General features: G+C 47.7%; 5 protein-coding genes across 5 annotated transcripts; 2 read left to right on the top strand and 3 right to left on the bottom strand.

Moving 5' to 3' along the window:
* On the top strand, positions 1-2,706 carry HD556DRAFT_1443005 (uncharacterized protein; the record flags this gene model as incomplete). The annotated part of the gene is made up of 8 exons (XM_041306545.1): positions 1-372; positions 423-820; positions 873-1,001; positions 1,052-1,164; positions 1,215-1,412; positions 1,533-2,024; positions 2,077-2,578; positions 2,637-2,706. The coding sequence occupies 8 exons, from the start codon at positions 1-3 to the stop codon at positions 2,704-2,706; spliced, it is 2,274 nt and encodes a 757-aa protein (XP_041160610.1).
* A 196-nt stretch (positions 2,707-2,902) lies between these two features.
* On the bottom strand, positions 2,903-3,703 carry HD556DRAFT_1443004 (uncharacterized protein; the record flags this gene model as incomplete). The annotated part of the gene is made up of 3 exons (XM_041306544.1): positions 2,903-3,314; positions 3,372-3,551; positions 3,618-3,703. 3 exons carry the CDS (start codon positions 3,701-3,703, stop codon positions 2,903-2,905), a joined length of 678 nt encoding a protein of 225 aa, XP_041160609.1.
* A 1,387-nt stretch (positions 3,704-5,090) lies between these two features.
* On the bottom strand, positions 5,091-5,606 carry HD556DRAFT_1443003 (uncharacterized protein; the record flags this gene model as incomplete). Its single annotated transcript, XM_041306543.1, has 3 exons — positions 5,091-5,302; positions 5,349-5,438; positions 5,486-5,606. The coding sequence occupies 3 exons, from the start codon at positions 5,604-5,606 to the stop codon at positions 5,091-5,093; spliced, it is 423 nt and encodes a 140-aa protein (XP_041160608.1).
* Positions 5,607-6,482: 876 nt separating this feature from the next.
* On the bottom strand, positions 6,483-7,274 carry HD556DRAFT_1443002 (uncharacterized protein; the record flags this gene model as incomplete). The annotated part of the gene is made up of 1 exon (XM_041306542.1): positions 6,483-7,274. One exon carries the CDS (start codon positions 7,272-7,274, stop codon positions 6,483-6,485), a length of 792 nt encoding a protein of 263 aa, XP_041160607.1.
* Positions 7,275-10,819: 3,545 nt separating this feature from the next.
* On the top strand, positions 10,820-15,085 carry HD556DRAFT_1432022 (uncharacterized protein; the record flags this gene model as incomplete). Its single annotated transcript, XM_041305079.1, has 12 exons — positions 10,820-11,002; positions 11,055-11,303; positions 11,350-11,715; positions 11,767-11,960; positions 12,012-12,174; positions 12,232-12,380; positions 12,429-12,829; positions 12,886-13,062; positions 13,122-13,254; positions 13,304-14,022; positions 14,088-14,364; positions 15,019-15,085. 12 exons carry the CDS (start codon positions 10,820-10,822, stop codon positions 15,083-15,085), a joined length of 3,078 nt encoding a protein of 1,025 aa, XP_041160606.1.
* Between the last annotated feature and the right edge of the window lie 3,884 nt (positions 15,086-18,969).

The raw sequence follows: 18,969 nt of genomic DNA, 5'->3' as shown, positions 1-18,969 counted from the left end.
ATGCCATCGAGCGGACCGTCAGATAAATCCCCCCCTCCTCAAACAGTGGATATACCACCGGCTGAACCTGACCAGCCGCCTGGTGATGCTAACGCCTATGTAGAAACACTGAAAAAATGCTGGGCGACAGGATCGCGACTAGAATTATTGCAATCACATATCCCGAAGTATGCGAGCAGCCTCGCAGAAAGTCGAACCCGCGCAAACGACTACCTAGATATCATCGTGAACGACTATTTCACGCATTTCCATTGGAAACTCAAGGTCTCAGAGGAACCGCCAGCTGATGTGTCTCTCATATCTCACTGTTCCGAGACGCTCACCCCGTTAGAATCCCTTCAAAAGCAGCGCAAAATTGCATCCATGCGCAAGGTATGTTTTTCTTTAAATTCTTACATTTTTAAAACAAATTGACGCTATAGACTCTACGTAACTGGTTTGACAACCGTTCCAAAGCTGTGCACAAGATCGGCCCCAGCACGAAAGCCGAGAACAATCCATGGACACGTCTTCTTTCCCAGTTGTCTGGTGTCTCACCAAACAAGCCCAGAGCCCTGCAAGCTCACCAGCGGTGGTCCAAGGATTTCTACGAAAGTATTGTGAAAGCAAGATTCGAGGCACAGTGGGAACTTTCATCTTGCCCTCCAACAGAGAAAACCTTGTTCCGCGACCGTGTCACGCGTGTTATTTTTGAGGAGCAAGAACCATCGGTCATCAAAAAATATGAAGTACTCGCTCAGACAGAAGGCAAAGAGGCGGTCAAGAAATGGAAGGCCTTGTTAGAAAATCCTCCTCTTACTGACCCAGTTTCTCGTCAAGCGTACGTACAAACATACTCTTATGCTCAATAATGGTGGCTTAGTTGTTTCCAGTGCACTCGATGGACTTGCGCCATTTGCAGGACCCCTGCTATCTGGAATCTCAAGTGCGCTGGGCATGCACGTCACCCTGATGGTTGGCGGACCCGAACCGCGCAAGCAAGGCAAAATTAGCGTAATCAGGTTAGTCGTGTGTTATTATCCCGTGAGTTATTCTCAACGTTTTTCGTAAGCATGCACGAGGGTGTCGATCTTTGCCCACAGCCGCGAAATTGGCAGACGGCTAACAAGGAAAAATTCAAGATCGTCACCAAGCTTTTTCAGGAATTTCTCGATGGCTGCTATAGTAAGTTACATCTTCGTTACCGTTACACAATTCAAACAACGGTATTGTAGCCGAAGAGGATCACTGTGATCGGAAGCTTCCAGACACTCCCACCAAAGACCCGAAAGATTCTGACGGTCTCCTAGCACATCCCAACTCTGACACCGGCATGGCAGAAGGGACGACATTGAACACATCGACCAATGACAAAGGAAAGGCAGTCAAACGGCCTGCCAAGAGCAAACGCTCGGCAGTTCACGACGACAACGGTGAAGTAACCACCGATACAGACTCTCCGGATGGATCGGATCCCGATGATGACCATGACGATCAGTCTACAGCCAATGGGATATGAGAGTATCGCCGTTCTCGTCTCCCCCACTCGGCAGCCCGCCTCACCTACGTCGACCGTCGCACTGGCAATCCTATCACAACCAAGAAAGGCCCTTCCGATATCAATTTTAGGCCTTTTGTTCCTTCCAGCAATGCACAAACCAACGGAACTCTTATCCCGGCTGGGGACGAATCCAGTCGCTCTCCACCACCATCAAATTCAGAACCCATTCCTGAATTAGCAAGTTCGCAGGCCATAGACACACCTCCGTGCCCTTCTGATGCACACACCAACCAAATTCCTATTTCAGTTGGGGCAGAACGCAGTAGATCGGCACTGCCCTCGGATTCTGAACCTCTTCCTGAAGTGGCAAATTCACAGCCCCCTCCCGCGTTCCCTTCAGAACCTCCTACGCAAGTTTTGGAGCTTCAGCCTCCTCCCGCGTCCCCTTCAGAACCTCCTATGCAAGTTTTGGAGCTTCTTCTATCCCCTCGTGTTGACAATGCCGTCTGCTCACTCGCTCAGGACAGTCAGAATGATGACATTGGTGAGTCGTCTACCATGATCGGAGTGTGACCATGATTTAAATCATATATCAGTGCTTCCCACCAATTCCCCTGCCTGGATCCGGGAAGCAATTGAATATCTCACCGCCCCCCAACTTCCCTCTCGATATAATGCTCTACTCACGACTTTTTTAGAGCTTGAGAAGTCTTCTGGATTCTCGTCTGAGAAGGGTACTGCCTCTCTCAGCAGCAAAGATCGCCCACTTGCAATTCACTGGTGGATTTCCCGTGCACGTACAGGCCAGCCGCCTATCCCCGAGAACTTTGGCACGGCATTCTGGAGTTGGTGGTGTGGGATTCAGCCCGCATGGAGGAACATATCGCCATCCGATGAAGTCCCTCGCCATAACGGTAATGATTGGAGTCTTCTCGACAAACCCGGGAAAAACGGCTTCTGGAGTGTATTGGCCGCGCTAAAATGGTGGGGTTGTGCTAACAGTACTGGATGCGACGACCCCCTTTGGCATACAGCTGTAGACGATGTAAAATGGGTGATGGAACGTATCACAGAATTTCGCTGTTCGACCGTTTCCAGGTAAGCAGCTTAGCGTGTTCTGATTAAGTCAATTCAACTGACATGATTTCCAGCCCAGTCAAGAAACGTTCGGCACCAGAACCAAGAAGTCCACGTTTGTCGAAGCATCTCAAATCCAACAGCCGTAAATGTCGTTAAAGTCTGCAACATCGCCGAAGCTCCCTCTAATCCCGATAGATCCGCACCCTGACCTGCATTGAGCTTACATAGATATATTGTAATTTTTTGTTCAAATTAACAGCTTGCACCTGCTCGTTTATGTCATGAATCTCGTTAGTTTTACTATCATAGTACATGAGGCAGTGTAACTAGTAAAACGATCCCCTAATAATCATTTCGCTGATACATCAACTCGCCCAACTCGTAAGCTATCGCGACTTCTGTAACCCCCGACATACTAGCATGACACAAGATGTCATCTAGTTGGGTTACCACTAACCTCATAGACTGACAGATGTCGTTACCTGCTTTCCACTCATCACAAACCCCACACATCTCCAGAATCGTATCCAGCCCTCGATGAACCTCGCAGTGTAGATCCTCGATAGAATTGATAGCGTCTTGAATAGTGGTGATGTCACCTTTTTGGATCGTACGTGTTTCCGCAGCATCGTCAGGAATAGTGTCGAGAAACTTCATCAACACGCCCTGCACGAACTCAGTAGGTGACTTGACAAGCGAGACAAATGCGTCTTTGGTTTCCTTTAAGATGGCAAGACACTCTGCAAGTGTTTGCCTGAAAATAGTTTTGTAAAAATAAAATATACAACCGGCAAACTACATTTAAACTTACGGCTCATCCATCCCCTCTGTCTCGTTGTCAGAGTCAGAGTCATGTGGCTCAAAAAGTTTTGCGACTCGCGTGATGAGTGGGAGGTCGCTCGCTGGTTCATCGTCGCATTTATTGGTCCTTCGGCATCTAGTCTTCGCTGTACAAGGGTGATGCCTTTGAGCATTGATGGCCTCCCTGTGTCTGATAGTATCAAAACCAAGATAATTAATAGTTAGAAAGACTAGGAACAATTCTTTGAGAACTCACCTAGCATAATATTTTCTGCTTTCCTCCCATATAGCATGAATCCTCACATCAAGAGTAGTATAGCGAGGAGAAGGTATTATCATCATGGTCTGTAATTGATGATGGGTGACTTGGACGACGGTTGAGGCGAAGTGTTGAACTTACGAAGCAATCAATACTAATAGCTGGCCATGCAAATGGCAGGACTAGAACCAATTATGGCTCAGTGACATCATGGCCATTACGGTCCTTGAACGACAGTATGACCTGTCAATCTTATCAGCCTAGTATGTCAAGCAGCCGATCGATGTCGCATTCTGTCATGACAGGTGCATCTGGGGATGTTAGAGTAGGATCCAATCTATTGAATTTAGCATGGGATCATTCAGTTGAACAAACGAGAAACCCTTACCTAGCTTTGACCGCAGAATGCATCTCGGTAGGATTGAGGCTTGTTGTGGAAAATGACCACAGAACATACTACGTACCTGGAGTTCGTCTTCTGTTAATGCCCTTCAACGGTTTGAGAGAAGAATCTGTTGTGAGATCATTGCAATGAGTAGATCTGACTATACACTGGCAGAGCAAGTTGCCGATCATCAACACAGATTTGAACTTGCATAGTTGAGTAGATCGGACTACTATGCGATGGAACTCCTCCACCGCCAGAAGCAATAGAAAGTAGATCCGACTAGTATGTAGCGCCGATGTTGTGTTGTGTTGTAAGAACTTGAAGTACAGTAGTGTAGACCTACCACCAGCAATCATGATAGCGCAGTGATTCCGAGTTACTACTACTATGCAGCGCCGATGGGACTCCTCCACTGTGAGAAGCAATAGCCAGTAGATCCGACTAGTATGTAGCGCTGATGTTGTGTTATGTTGTAAGAACTTGAAGCAGTGTAGACCTAGTACTAGTACCAGCAATCATGATAGCGCAGCGATTCGAGTCAAACTTAAAGCTACCGAAGTTCAGCGTTTGAACACCTGAGTCAACATTCGACATAATATTCAATATTCAACGTTACTTTGATGGCACTAACACTCCAGGATCAGTGCGATACGCTAGTAAGTTGACATGCAGACCAGACTTTTGACGTCTGAGTACCAGCAATCATGATAGCGCAGCAATTCGAGTCAAACTTAAAGCTACCGAAGTTCAGCGTTTGAACACCTGAGTCAACATTCGACATAATATTCAATATCCAACGTTACTTTGATGGCACTATGTACACTCCAGGATCAGTGCGATACGCTAGTAAGTTGACATGCAGACCAGACTTTTCAAACGTCTGAGTCAAGTCCGAGTCATGAAGTACTATGCCAGTGCTTCAATCATATTTTGTGATAATCAATACTCAACTGCCATCTGAAACATGCATGCACAGACAGAAAAAAACCTTGCTATGATATTTTACAGCGGATACATGAGCACTTCAGTACAGTATGGACAAACGATTTGAGATATACTCTCGGACTATAGTACTACGAGCCTCAGCCATCCTCCGCGTTAACATCTAAGTCGTCGGTTGGGACTGTGATATACGAAACACCACCTCTTTCCTCGACGTGTATCTCAGGTGAATCCGACTCTCTTTGTCCAAGATACAATTCCTCGAATATCATACTATGGACCATGTTACGAATTGCAGCAGATCCATGATGGTCTTGCAGGAGGCGGAGTACCGCACGAGCAACCAAATCAACTAGCCCAACATCAGGAATTGGCATTGAGAAGACGTCAAAACATACCGCAGCACGGCGGCATACACACTTTTCCAGTGCTGCCGCAAGCCTTCACCTCATCCACAATAAACGAGGTATGTCCGCAGTGTATCTCGCCTAGGGCAAGAGTTAATGCAAGGCGTGAAATAAAGGGAGAGACATACCACAACAGTCACCCTTTGTACAGCAAGATGTGGTTTCCACATCTGCTTCAGCGGGGACATTTTCCACATCTGCTTCAGTGGGGACATTCGCAGGTTGACTGGCAGGCGAAAGTTGAGTCATTGATGGATAAGGACAAGAGTGAGTGTCTGGAGCCGAACGTGAACGCGAGATCCCTTACAAATATGTAAGTCATATTGATGACTCAAAAGTGATGGCATGGTTACTATCAATGAGGAAGTTGCATGGCTAAGCTGGACAGGAGGTAACTGAGGCTTCTTTCTTAGTATTTTACTTGTCATTGAAGAGAACATGACCTATTCGATGGCTCCAGCTGTTGCACCGTTGCCAACAATGGGCACCAAACGAATGTACCACATGTTACGGACTAGGATGGTTCGAGCTTTCCCTAGGCGGATTGCCTAATCTGATAGCGGGCTCGCTATTGGAAAGACGGTGGTCTTCTCTCGAATGAGAGGTTCGGGGGTTCCACTTAAGGTAGCGTCGGCTTTCCTTAAGGTGCGGCTTAGACTGAGTGATTGGGATGATCACACAGAGGAAGTTCTGGTTAAGACCTAGTAGATTAAAGTGAAGGATATCTACTTTAATCGTCTACCTTATATAAGGCTACTCTATCGTATCTAAGCTCAGCTTGAAGCTGGGTTCTAATCTGCTTATCTATCGAGTCAGAGATAGCGTCCATGAGGCATGCTTCTTATCAGCATGAGGCATGCTTCTATCAGTACATGAGGCAACACGAGGCTTGCCTTCTATCTTGATAATAAGAATAGGTCTTCTAGACCTATGTCGTCATAGCGGTCCAGACCGCTTATCTAATCCGGCATCTCCCGGAGTTCTTCTTCTATATCGGTCCTATGTTCTATCACAAGGGCAGGAAAGGCCCGGGTATCGCTTGTAGTCGTGCAGGTGGCAGAGGACAGGGTGGCAAGGGGGCTCATGCAATGTTATTGTAACATTACCCCTCTACTACGGTCAAAGTCACCGACTTTGATTATCTTCAGCGTCTTCCATTGTCAAGGACGGCAGTGCCGGTTTCGTGGGCGTGGAGACGGATGGTGCGGAGGGAGTTTCAGGGTCAAGGGACAGTTCGGTGGGATTCCGAAGTTCTAGGTCCGCGAGCGCCTTGTGGTTGTGCTCCCAATCTAAGAGAGCTTCGAAAAACTTCTCTTCATCTGAAAACTCTTGTAGGACAATACGTCCGTTGAGTTCAGGGCAATGTATGGACAAATGGTTGGGTCCGAGTTCATCGCAAATGCAACAAACATAGTCAGGACATTTCTTCCAATGATGTCCGTATCCTCCGCAGCGCTGGCATAGCATCATGCGGGTACGATCTGTGGCAGCTTTTCGCTTTCTAGGCGGGCGTACTGGACGGATTTCTTCTTCCTTGGCTTTTCTGGTTTCTACAGTTTTAACAGCTTGGTTCACGATGTCGGGGAAGTCAAGCGGGAGTAGATGGAGTGCGAGGCCGCGGATCCGTTTCTGTAAATGAATGATGGCGAGTTTCTTCGTCTCTTCATCAAGGTCAACACGATTGGCTACGTCTTCCAGTAGTTTCGTGGTTCGTATAATGTTTACGGCTAGTGAGGTGCCTGCCGCAAGTCTGGCGTCTAGTTCACCAAGGATATCGTTGATCACTTGGGAGTACGCGGGTGTTAAGATAGCGGTTTCATTGAACGCGCTATTCTCAATCGTTCTGAGGATTCGTCCGTAGTCGGAGTCCTTTAGTGTAACAGTGACGGGAGAGTTTTCTTCAATAGAGGTCGACATGATGGAGGTTCGTTGAAAGGATGTTCGAGGAAGTCAGGGTTTATATTCTCTTCCAGATCGATTCAAGCTCCGTTTGATTCATGCTTATCTTTTGTTTCTTATCTCTTTATCTCCTATCAAGGTTCAATCGTGAGGGCTTATCGATGCCTCGTTTCCGCTATCAGAGGGAAGTTCCGTGATAGGTGCGTTCTTTCCTTTATCCTTTATTGGTTTATCAAGGTTCAGGAATCTTCATCAGAGGGTGCTGGTTGTTGCCATGATGAGTTGGGTTCTTGAGGGTTCCGTGGGCTTGCAGGAGTTTCCATGGAGTTCATCTCTTGATAGTTTAGGCTCGTTCCGGAGGTTCTTCTTCTTCTTCTATCTTTTGTTAGATGTTCACATCAGATATCGAAGGTTCTATGCGCGGGATCCGCGGGGGTCTTCTTATCCTTTCGTTTTAAGATCGTGGTTCTTATACGCAGGTGTTATCGAAGAGATTCGTGGATAAGGGGTTCCGAAGCTTGCAGGAGTTTTCCGGAGTTCGTCCTTTGTCCGATAGTTTTACGTCATCTCGGACGTGCATAGTTTTAGGTCGTTGCGGACCATGGCGAAGGTAAGGCATCCGGGGCTTGCAGGAGTTTCTCGGTGGTTTAGTCTTTGTCTTCAAGATGAAGGGGTCCGTATCTCCGGGTTCGTCCTTCTTCGTGGATAGTTTCAAGTCATTTCGGACTTCTGCGCAGTTTATAGTCGTGCCGGACTTATGTACAGTTTATAGTCATGCCGGACTCGGTTACAGTTTATAGTCATGCTGGACTCTGCATAGTTTTAGGTCGTTGCGGACCATGCATAGTTTTACGTCATCTCGGACGTGCATAGTTTTAGGTCGTTGCGGACCATGCGATTGTCGATATTTATAGATAGGGTGCGGCCGGGGTGAGGGGAATTAAGTGTAAAATGAGAATTTCACCCCCCAAGTAAGCCGATTGATCACCGATCAATCTAAAAATCTAAATCAAGGTTTCCACAGTCAGGGTCGGACTGATCCGTGACTGGTGCGATCTCTCCCTGGAATAATCTAACATCCACAGGGTCGTCCTGGCGGGGACATTGTCTTGCGATACGCTTTATCGTTCGCTGGAAGTAGTTCTGCGGTTTAATCCGATCTACTTCCATCGGAGTCATCGCGGGTTCTTCTGCTATGGCAGGGGCCGCGGAGGAGTTATCAACGATTATCTCATCGTTATCTTCATCGTCAGTGTCTTCTATCATTTCCTTATCGGCCAGTGTGGGTACGAGGAATGGGCGAGTGACTGGTACTGTTCTCGATCGTTCTGGTAAAGTAACGATCGGCTCGGCTCGGTTGATCCATTGATCAGCGGCCGGTTCATCTTCTGCTAGTTTATACTCGTGGCGGAGTTTCTTTGGTGACGGCGCTTCTGCCGTGACTACCGATCTTCCTTTTCCAAGAACCGAAGCAGGTTCTGCTGAAAAGACGTACTTCTGAGTTTTCTTCGGTTCAGGGGCCGGTCTAGGGATCTTTGCGCGAGGAGGTTCCTCGTCGAAAGTGGCTCTGCCTTTTCCTAAGATCTGGGCAGGTACTGCAGAAAATCTATATTTGTCTGCGGGAGGTGAGGTGGCAACTAAGTCCGACTGTCTTGTGGACTTCTTCTCGACGTTCTGGGATGTCGAGGCGTGGGGTTCCAACGGCTTGGTAGCCGGTGCATATTCGAGGATTTTGTGGAGTTCCTCAATCGGGTTTAATGTCGGATGGAATTCCGGTTTTCCCGAAGTTAGTTTCGACTCGTCTCGGAGATCTTCCATCGGCGAATCAGCCGGTTCTGGTAGTTTAGCCTCATTTCGGAGGTTCTGCGTGACAGGTACTTCTGTCAGATCTAGTTTATACTCATCTCGGAGTTCTTCCTTCTTCTTCGTTAGGATGACTACCTCCCTTCTTTGGCGCGTGTTTCGCGTCTTCTTTTCTTTACGGAAGGGCGGCTTCAATCCGTTCCTCTTCCTACCTCTCTCAATCATTTTCTCAAGTCCTTTCGACTTGTCAGTGGCAGGGATAGTTACCGTGCCTTTCTTCCAATCTATGGAGGGTTTCACAGCGGCCAGCCATGTGAATCCGAGTAAGATGTCGTCTAAGCGCGGCATTATGAGGAATCGTCCGTGCATTACTCGGTCGTCGATCTTTATGATGAGTCGGCAAAATCTTTTGACGTTGCCTCCTATCGTTCCATCTCCGTTCATTACCTTCTTTGGTTTCTGCAGGAGGTGCGTTCTTATGCGATATTTCTTGCAGAGTTCTCTGCTGATGAATGAGTCGCATGCGCCCGAGTCTATGACCATGGTGGTCGTAATGGGCGGTTTAGTGATGGACATGAGGGTGGCGGCAACCCGTAGTTCCTTCTTCTTGGATACGCTGTTTTTGTCAATTATTAACAGCGGTCCAGTCTTTTCCTTACCAGCCGCTGTCTTGCGGACTGTTTCTTCTTCGATAATCTTTCTCCTCATCGGGCACTTGTGGTCGTTGGCTTTGTGTCCAACGTGATGGCAAGAAAAGCATCGTCGTTGCTTCAGGTGGTGTCTTGTATCCATTCCTGAAAGGTTGGCGGCGGCGTCGGTATTTCTTTTGATCATCATGATCTGTGTCGGTGCGTTCATGGTAGAGGGAGTAGTGCGAAGGGACAGTGATAGGCTTAAGGATTCAAAGCTTCGTACGTCTGTCTTGACAATTTGTGGATAGCTTTACGCCGGTCTTGGCGATTTGGTCACGAGAGTAGAGGTCTACGCTTGTCTCAGCGGTGCGGTCGTTATCAATTCAACGGCGGTGCGTGATGAGCAGGGCCGGGAATGTGAGACTTTAATCTTTTGTTACGGACTAGGATGGTTCGAGCTTTCCCTAGGCGGATTGCCTAATCTGATAGCGGGCTCGCTATTGGAAAGACGGTGGTCTTCTCTCGAATGAGAGGTTCGGGGGTTCCACTTAAGGTAGCGTCGGCTTTCCTTAAGGTGCGGCTTAGACTGAGTGATTGGGATGATCACACAGAGGAAGTTCTGGTTAAGACCTAGTAGATTAAAGTGAAGGATATCTACTTTAATCGTCTACCTTATATAAGGCTACTCTATCGTATCTAAGCTCAGCTTGAAGCTGGGTTCTAATCTGCTTATCTATCGAGTCAGAGATAGCGTCCATGAGGCATGCTTCTTATCAGCATGAGGCATGCTTCTATCAGTACATGAGGCAACACGAGGCTTGCCTTCTATCTTGATAATAAGAATAGGTCTTCTAGACCTATGTCGTCATAGCGGTCCAGACCGCTTATCTAATCCGGCATCTCCCGGAGTTCTTCTTCTATATCGGTCCTATGTTCTATCACAAGGGCAGGAAAGGCCCGGGTATCGCTTGTAGTCGTGCAGGTGGCAGAGGACAGGGTGGCAAGGGGGCTCATGCAATGTTATTGTAACACCACACCTACCGGGCTGATTCAAGTGACGACGAAAATACGAATCTTGCTCATTCATGTATGGTATGGTTGACAGCTGATCAGCGCAGACAGTTAACAATGCCAATCTCCCCAACGAAGCTACAGGCGAAAGGTATGCAGAATGATGAGCAAACAGCATTCTTCATGGAGGACTGGGAGCCTACTTTGGACATTGAGGCTGGCTGGAGTGAAGATGAACGCGGGGAGCACGACGGTCAAGAAATCATCGACAAACCCTTGGTCAAGCATTACATAAATTCGGTAAGTCATTCGGGCAAGATTCTAAATGATAGACTCACTGTATCCTGCATAGGATTCTCCATTACAAGAGTGGATGGGATATGACGGGCGTCCCGGTTATCGAGAGGAGTTTCTCCTTGAAGATCTGCGACTAGAGGGTCGTGGTAGTGCAGGACTGCTCGGCTGCTCATGCAAAAGATTGGATGAAAATAACCATCCAATACCAAGCTTATTCCGGTGCGAGGAATGCTTTGGGTGTGACATAGTTTGCCAGGAATGCTGCCTTGATCGCCACAAGCGCTTGCCATTGCATGTCATTAACGTCAGTAATTCAGGTTATAGTGAGCTCAACTGATCTTGCCTAACAGAAATGGAACGGTCAATATTTTGAACGTACATCATTGAAGGACATAGGCCTGCGTGTGCAGTTAGGACACTTGGATATGACATGTGCATGTCCTGTGCGTGGACATAGAGATTTCATTGTGTTGCATGTCAACGGAATTCACCGCGTGAACATTGACTTCTGTGCATGTGACCAACGAATTTCTCACCGCCGACAGCTCATGCAATGCGATTGGTTTCCCTCGACAGTTCATCAACCTCAAACAGCGTGCACCCGTCGACTTCTCGAGCACTTCTTACTGCTTACGTGGTCTAGTAAAGTCTCCGCTTTCGAGTACTACCAAACTTTAGAGCGTCTGACAGATAACACCGGTATTTCTGTTCCAAAGGTGAGCCGTCATTCGCCTTTTGGCAGTTAAATACTTAAGTGTTTCGTTTAGAGTCGCTATTCAGTGTTTATGCGGATGGTCCGGGAATATCGCCACATTTTACTCTTGAAGCGAGGTGGGCGAGGGCATGTGGAAAACGGAATCGCTGATGTACAACCAGGTGAACTCGCGTTACATTGCCCTGCATGCCCACATCCTGGAATTAACCTACCGAGAGGTTGGGAGACCGTAGACCCCTCCCTAAAGTGTGTATTTCCTTCTTCAGAGTACATAATAATAATGTCTCACTTTGATAGGTTCCTCTACTACTTAATTATTGCCATGGACGCCAACTTTCGTCTGAAGAACAGAACTCGATTGTCGGATTTGGTGGACCCCGGCATGCATACCGGTCTTGCATATTTTGTTGCAACTAAGCCCTACAGTGCCCATGTGTTGAAATTTGCCTCCCAGAAAGATGTACGTCCACACTGAAATTCATGCGCTAACCAGTTCCTCTAACTCTAACATACACAGGTTAGTACATGCAGCGGATTTAGTGCTCTGGCACATGCTGAGTCAAAATTCTTGAACGGACTACGGGCCACAGGCGTCGGACTCTGCCTATGTGCACGTCATGAATTCGTGCGCCCCAAAGGGGTGGGTGATCTGCAAAAGGGCGAACGGTGAGATTCTAATCGACTCGTGGGTTCTGTTCACTTACGTGCAACTAGCTTCTGCAACATGGATTTCATTTTTTTTTCAACTATCATCCCCCTTCTTCTTTTGAACGTCGTCATCTCCTACGATATTGCTTGTCAATGGAAAATCCACCTCCTCGACAGGATGAACAAACTTCCCGAGAATATGCGTATACCTGTCGCAGTCGCAACAACATCGTTCATGTTTGGGATCCCAAAGTTTCATGCCAGTGCCCATGACGACAGCTGCTCTATTCCACATTCGCTCAACCTCATGCCAGGAGTAGGGCGAACAGATGGAGAAGGCGTTGAACGGAATTGGGCGGAGATGAACCGAGTCGCAAATAGCACGAAGGAAATGGGTCCTGGTGCCCGACATGATACCCTGGATGACCATTTTGGTCATCATAATTGGCGTAAATTTGTTGGCCTTGGTAAGCCCTTAGTAGCGCCGTCTCATTGGGTCAAATACTGATATAAATCTTACTAGGTCTTTCATTACGAAAGAGACTCGTAACTGCGGTCAAGGAACGTGATTGTCAACAGGCTGCATTTCAAGAGTTCAATCTCGCAGTTGGCACAGCATACCAGAACCAGTGGACTGCGATGGCCGAGAGCTGGGAGGCGGACAAGACACAGCCAAACCCATTCACAAACAAAGAACGTGGTGCGCCCTTTCATTTATTTAACACGACCGTATATTTAATGTACATTTTAATTGTTTAGGTGTATCTGAAGCTGATGTACGCGCCCACTTTGCTGAGCAGGATAAGACTGCTGCTATGGATGGAAGATTTCACCATCACAACATGAGCCCGAGCGTATTTATTGCATGGGGTTTATCATTAGAAGACTCGCAGTACGTATCTCTACATTTTCGAATGAGATATTCCTGATGATCTATGTAGAAGACATCTACACTTTGAAATAACTGATGGGACGCTGTCCTCATATCACCAAGCAGAGTTGCAACGGCGCCGGACTTCACTTCTTAAACAAATCCATCGATTTCGGTCCGTGCAGGCCATCTACATGGTCGATTTAGAGAATCTTCTGGAGCAGAACGATGACGGCTCTTTGGTAGAAGCCGAAAACACCATTCTCTTGCTGCCATCCAGCATAAGCGCTGCGATTCGGACGTTGACTTGCCATGATGATATTACCTGCATAGAAGAGAAACTTCGCGACGCTCAATGCCACGACTGTCTCCACAAACTCCGAAATGCCCTGCGTGCCAGAGTTCATCTCATCAAACATAGGAATAGGGAAACCCGTGGTCAAAGGGCCAACACCCATGCAGCATCCATAATTGGTCGCTTGGAGGGCAAGATCAAGATGATAGCTGAGAAGTATCGCACCGCTCACGAGTGTTTGATTGCGTTACGGGGGCATGGTCCATGGGAGGGTGAACTGCGACCTCTCAATGCTCATGATGTTCGGGGCCCGAGTGAGGATGTCGGATCACTAGAGAATCCCTCTGATATCATTGGACCCAATGGACGTAAATGGACCAAGAAGCAGTTGGCTGCTGCCAACAGACGTCTCGGACAAGGCTTCATGCAAGTCTCGTGGATATGGACTTCGGTTGGCGTGTTAGGGGATGACGACAATGCCGGTTTGAATGACGGTGAGTGTTTTGATACTGTATGTTTTCAACAGTTCCTCGTTATCTGATTCATTCAACCATGGCAGCACTCCGTGTGGAATGGGTGAAAGCCCGTGCACGTGCCCTACGCTGGAATGAAGAAGTTTTACTCCTGAAGGAAGAGATGTGGCGCACACGTACTTATCTTGAGTGGAAAGCCAGGTGGTGGGAGAATCATGCAAAATTTGCAGTGGACGACAGCCTATTATCAGAAGGTATTGCAGCGTATGCTTTTCGGCAAGCAGCGCTGCAGCGTAGGCTTTCCATTTCATTTCTACAGCTCTGGTCTACTTCATTAACGACAAACCAGGTTCATACTTCCCAGTCGAATGCTGATGAGGACGAGGACATTGTCATTGATGACGAGGACGAGGACGTTGTCATTGATGACGAGACCTATGACGATGCGGAGGATGATCTGGAGGATTGAAAATTTTTGAGACCGAATTTGGATATGTCATGCTGGAATAGTATTTGTCGCCTGCTCCTAAATATTGATATGTCGCGCTTGAATAAGATTTGTTGCTTGGTCAATAAACACCGATTTAGGGTTAAACCATAAAATATATTTGAAGTGTATAATGAGAAAAACAGAATATAGAGCAATATAAAGCTGCAGTACACCCTGACTAAGCCACCCAACGAGAAAAACAGAATATAGAGAAATATAAAGCTGCGGTACACCTTGACTAAGCCACCCAATATGGGTGGTGGTTACAAGCCAGGGAAATGGGCATTGGCCCCGGGTGGTAGTAACCAGGCATTCTGGAATGTCCGCTGATGGCTATTACCATATAACAAGGGCAAATACTACAACAAGTGGTGCGCAAACTCATATACAGAGCGATAGTTTGCGTGTCCGAGACACCTATGCCAAGTCTCCAAAGTGGGTGTGCGATGAGCGATGAAAGCGTGATCTGCAGAAAGTTGGCCACCGGAGATGGTGTAGAGCCGGCGAGAGGTGAGTGAACCCGTAAGCATGCGCGTACCACTGCGAGCTTGGACCCAGCAGGAAGTGGCGTCGAAAGACGCAACACATCGCTGAGACGGAGAGAAGGCGTACAGTAGCGTTGGGAATGAATAACACATGTTCGAGGGTCAAGTGGATTCCCTTAGCTACGATTAAACGGATAGTACCGATCCTGATAGCCTGAATAGAGGAGTTTCCAATGCCACTGACGACACGTGGGGGAATGGGACGAAGGGTATAGAAGTCCGCTTCGACGTTGCTGATATGTACTGATGCCCCGCTGTCCAAGAAGAACGGGATGATAGACGGGTCGACGGGTGTGCGAGCACGTTGATTGGGTGCTTTGTAGGTAATGCCAGCAAAGTTGACCTCTTTGGAATGGCTACGCCAGTCGACACTCGTTTGGAGGTCGATGGCGGCGAACAGTGCATCATAGGCATTGTCGGGCAGTTCCTCAATAAACACAGAGCTGGGACTGTCGAAGGCAAGTCCTGCGAACTCCTTGGTAGGTGTAGTAGTACCAGAGGGAGCTAATGGTGGCGCATTAGCCACGAATATAGCCTCGTGGGTTTCAGCATCGAGGAGGTAAGCGCGACCAGAGGTGTCATAACGTAGTCCACCCGGTTTGCCGGTGGAAGCACCTTTGGTTGGGCGGGAGGTAGAAGTGCCCGAAGGCTTGGTCGTTGTGTTAGAATTACTACTACCTCCTCCCGCTTGTGCTGCGCGACGTTTCGTGATGACATCGTCCTTCTTGCCTTCCATGGCACCCCCTTTACCATAGCAGTCCTTGGTTGAGTGCCACCAGCCTCCGCACGTGCTGCAGCAATTTGTGTGCGTGGTTTGACTGCAATTGGGACAAGGAGGGCGACCACGGGTAGGTTTACCCTTGTTCGACATGAGCATGGCCACATCCCCAGAACCTTTCCCTTTGTCGTTGTCGACGAGTTGTTGCTCGAGTTTGAGACGGGTACGGATATTGGTGGGACCATAGGGAGCGAAGGGGGTGCTAATGACAATGGCATCTGCAACGCGATTACGCACGTGAGGAAGGTCTTCGCTCATAGCATTGAGCATGAGGATGGTGAGGAAATCTTCCTCCTTGGGGATACCGATGGCATATATGCGTCTTGCAAGGTCCGTAAGCTGAGTGCTGGTAAGGGCAAAGCATTCAGAACGTCGGTAGCGTAATGCGAAGGCTTGTTGAATAAGGAGGATCTGGGCGATAGGGCCTACTTGCTCGTGGCGTGATTTCAAGGCCGTCCACGCAGCGGGTGCTCAGTGCTGCAACAATACAAAGATTGTTGAGGTCCCATGTAGTAGCACCGGTAGGATCCAAGGTTTCGTCTGGACGTGTGATAACGCCGAGGAGGTACCCTCCCCCATGCTTAAGAAGTAGGTAATTACGTATCTTAGCAGACCATGTCCCCCAGTTGTTCTGGCCACGATCGAGAAGCTCAATCTTTTCGAGATCGGTGTGGCTCAGAGTAATGGCGGCTATCTTCAAGCTTGTTGTTGTCATGGCAGCAGCAGTCGTTCTGGCTCCACGTATAAGGGGAGTCTTAGGAGTGGAGGCGTGAGTGGAAGCTGGGATAGCAGGCACAGAAGAAACTGGTCTGGGGATACTAGAATTGGTGCTGTTTGAGCGTAAATGGCACTTGGACATGCCGGATAGTGACGGTGGGAAGAGAAGGGGCGAATGAGAGAATCGTAATCTTATTCTCGCTATTTAAGTCGTTCAATGCTTCGTATTCGAAGATACTTCTCGCTCGAAGAGGAAATATGCGACGTTTCGATGACGTTGATAGAGTTGGCGTGTAACACTGCACGCCGGCAGCATTATAGTCCCGGCGGGTGTCTGACAAAGTCTAGAAGGTTTCCGCTCGCTCGGTTTTACGAGTGAGCAGGGCTCATAACCTATAAGGGCTAGACACAAGAGTCAGACCTCAGTCGTAAGATAACGGACTGTATTAGTAAGTACCTAGACACAAGAGTCAGACTACGTAGTGTCGTTAGTCTAGGTATCGTATGAAGGAACGAAGTGACATACCCTCAGTCATAAGATAACGGACTGAGGAAAGAGGGAAAAGTGAAAGTGAACCATTATATAGCAGACTGAATTCCTGTCGTATACTCCGCTAGAGTGTATTGTGTTGTCGTGTGCACGCCAGTGCGCCAATATATTCCTGAAAGAAAGAGAGAAGTTACATTGACCTAACACTCGACGATTGATACAACTCATGCTGGCACTTGCATCAGGATGTATCCCACATAAAGGATGGATAATATTGTAGCATATTGATTCCCCTGCAGGTGCAGGTCTTGCTCAAAAGTTCCCAATCGTGCACTACTATGGATAACATGAGACGCCATACAAAGCAAGTATGATGACACACGACTTACCTAGCATTCACTCTGTCGACCTACCCATGGTATGCAGTAATAAGTACGAAGGTGACATACCAATAGAATTCAGCGACAGCTCAGACTCACAAAGTTCAGTGCATACAAAACAATGATTAAAGACATATATAAATCGAGCTTTCTTAACAATCTTCTCTCGAGCTCATTGCAGGCTTGGCTGGGTATGCCAGGGGAAAAGTCATTGTGCATGTACTCGGCCACTTTTGCATGACTGAGAGTAGTCATTGTTCAGAAAATGAAACCACAACAGGAAGAGTTTGGAACTCTCTTCTTGGTGACACTAGGTAAGAAGAATGGTACGAATCTTGCAGCCACAATGGAGTTATCTGAAAAGTTGGTTAAATATTGACGGGGTACTGGTAACTGCATACATGCGCGACCCCCATCACAAACTCACCTTGTATCTTACTTCGCCGTTAGAAGAGACAGATGATGTCGTCGTGTGGTGGGGGGTAAGTTGTTTTTTTATTCACACATTCTCAACTGACATTATTCATTAGCTACACTCACTACAGTATCCGACACTCGCTCGTATTGCCCGCGATTATCTACCAATTCAAGGTAGTGCGGTTCCCTCTGAATGCGCTTTCTCTAGCAGGGGAATCACATCAACCTTGCACCGCAATGCACTTGCATCATCCACCTTCTCTGCTCTACAGTTAATGAAGGCCGCTTACCGTAATGGACATCTTTCGGCAGCTACAGAGGCAGAGGGGTATGCACAAATTTTATTAGACTAGTTACTCAATGTGTAGCTAGTATTTCGTCAATTATTTTTTGCTGTCCCTATAGAAAAATTTACGGTTCGGTTCGAGTTTGGACCACAAAAAAACCAGACCGGACCGTTGAGAACGGTTCTCAATGGTCCGGTTCTGGGTTCGACGATTTCGCTGAACCGAACCGTTGGTCCGGTTCTTGGTTCTTGTTGAAGACCCTCTGAACCGGACCGAACCGGACCATGGCAGCACTAGCTACACTTCAACATTACCTGGCGATACGTGGCAGCGGAGCTCAGTGGAGCAAGATTGATCACGAAAACTGGCACAACCCCATTGGGGGATAGATATTAATGACACCTTCGCCGCGCGTGATGAAATTCCATACCTCTGAAATGATGTTGACAAGGTAATTAGGAACGGGTGACGATGTCGATTCAAGTGACTAGCTCTCCTTAGTCCAATATCACTGACAACTGATCATCAGCTGCGGCTCGCGCAGGACTTGATTCAGAATAGTTTCTCCAATTAAAGTCTATTCCATAGTCAGGTTTGTAGGTGTCATGGGGCGCAGAGTCATAATTTTGGCACTCCGGGGTTACGGACAGCACCTTATTACTAGCATGAAACATTCGATTCGACAGGGCGTGTCTGACCTTATTCCATATAATCAAAGTCAAGTACGAGGATATGACATGTGCAGGTTTGTTTGCTGTCTTCCTGGTTCAGCACCATGAGCATGAGCTGTCACATAAAAGATCGCTGGTGGGAACTGTCGGAGACCAAGGCTATTGTATGTAGAGTCATCATTCATGTAGATCA

This window comes from Suillus plorans, assembly GCF_016647745.1.
Source record: "Suillus plorans strain S12 chromosome Unknown HD556scaffold_26, whole genome shotgun sequence".
Lineage (NCBI taxonomy): Eukaryota > Fungi > Basidiomycota > Agaricomycetes > Boletales > Suillaceae > Suillus > Suillus plorans.
This window is presented reverse-complemented; position numbering and strand designations above follow the sequence as displayed.